General features: G+C 39.9%; 1 protein-coding gene across 1 annotated transcript in view; it reads right to left on the reverse strand.

Annotated features, from left to right (window-relative positions):
• The window catches only part of LOC107856862 (kinesin-like protein KIN-14L), a gene marked incomplete at both ends in the record, with an annotated part of 2,186 nt that extends 684 nt beyond the window's left edge, over nucleotides 1–1,502 (reverse strand). Inside the window, 6 exons of the mRNA XM_047403412.1 lie at nucleotides 5–114; nucleotides 226–389; nucleotides 518–768; nucleotides 877–1,038; nucleotides 1,151–1,329; nucleotides 1,416–1,502. Of these exons, the coding sequence (XP_047259368.1) occupies nucleotides 5–114; nucleotides 226–389; nucleotides 518–768; nucleotides 877–1,038; nucleotides 1,151–1,329; nucleotides 1,416–1,502 (953 nt within the window). The remainder of the gene's footprint in view (nucleotides 1–4; nucleotides 115–225; nucleotides 390–517; nucleotides 769–876; nucleotides 1,039–1,150; nucleotides 1,330–1,415) is intronic.
• Nucleotides 1,503–1,507: the final 5 nt, after the last annotated feature.

Here is a 1,507-nt window from a genome sequence, read left to right on the forward strand (position 1 = left end):
AAGCTCAGCTGTTGCTTTAGGCTTCTGGAAAGGTGTCCTTGATGCTTCCTTTGGTTTGTTAGTTTGAGGAGTTAGTGCTTCCTTGTTAGCCAACGCCTTTTTAAGGGTCTCGATCTGCAACAATGTGAACAGTAATCATGTAATGAATTATTATCCAACGTTCTGCAAACTTCTGTCTTGTAACCAACATTTAACCATATAATATCATAGAATGATGTATTTTACCTCTGCCTTGAGCTCTAAAACTTCGACGTTCTCTTTATTTAAACAAGCTGCACCAAGTTCCACACTCGAAACCCTCTGTACAAACTTCAGAGTACTAATTGTTTGTCCAAAGGAATCCCCTTCAGGACTGACATGAGCAAACATCAACGTTTTCGCATGTCCACCTGAAACACACCATAAAAAGCATTAGAAAAGAAAACACTCGTCCAAAACGATGGCCAAATAAGTGTCTAGACCAGTCATATAAGTTGATATATCTGGAGGAGCAAAATCTCGAGCTAATTGCACAAACCTAAAGAGTTCTGCAAGAGTAAGGTGAGTTTGCTATTTCTATAGGGGATGTGGGAGTTCTTCTGTGCCAATGCTGTGATCACATCACCCAAGCAAGAGAGAGACTTGTTAATATGTTGTGCCTCTTTGAGGCCGTCACCAGTAACTTCCGACTTGTCAACTCGTTCACTACCAGCAAGATCCACCAAATGTAGGCTACTATGGATTATGTTTCCAGATGTATCTTCACCATGCACGTGCACAGTCAGCACACTGCAAGTATTTCACGCCAACGTAAAGAAAATTAACATTATTTAACTCTATTAAGTTGGTCTGTCAATTGGAATTGAGTAAAGTAACTTTGAAAGTGCGTAGCTTCACCTGTGTGAGTGACTACTGCGGTTGTTCATGGCAATAGAGCCAACAGCACGGTTCACGTCACCAAGTTTCATCAGATCTATAACATCTCTAGCGCAATTCACTGGATGCATTGCATCAGGCAGAGGTAGACCGTTTCCGTTCATGCAACTTCTAATTTCCAATGTATGAACGAACAGTGAAGGGTGCAATTATTTCACTTTTATGCCTTGGAAGTGTCTCAAATTAACTCATGAAATCTGATGTAAACTACGGAAAAATCACAATGAAAGGTTATTTAGTAAGCAAAGGATCGTCTGCAAGAAGATCACGAATTTGCTCATTATATATCTCGACCATTTGAACGTGGATCTTATAACTCATGATGTCCTTCCTTTCATCAGATAATAGGAATAGATCATTCAGAGCCAATTGATTGATTCCAAATTCCTTTGTTGAGTCACCTCCCGGGCCAGACTGCCAAGAGAGAAATATTAGATATGAAGCTTCGGCATGGAAATATAAGGAATTGTTTTTCGTGTATGCCTCGTAAGGGCTCTCACCATAGTATATGTTTTCCCAGATCCAGTTTGACCATAAGCAAAAATGCATACATTGTAACCATCCATCACTGATCTTACAAGAGGTTTAGTGT

The sequence above is a fragment of the Capsicum annuum genome, unplaced genomic scaffold (assembly GCF_002878395.1).
Source record: "Capsicum annuum cultivar UCD-10X-F1 unplaced genomic scaffold, UCD10Xv1.1 ctg40797, whole genome shotgun sequence".
Classification (NCBI taxonomy): Eukaryota; Viridiplantae; Streptophyta; class Magnoliopsida; order Solanales; family Solanaceae; genus Capsicum; species Capsicum annuum.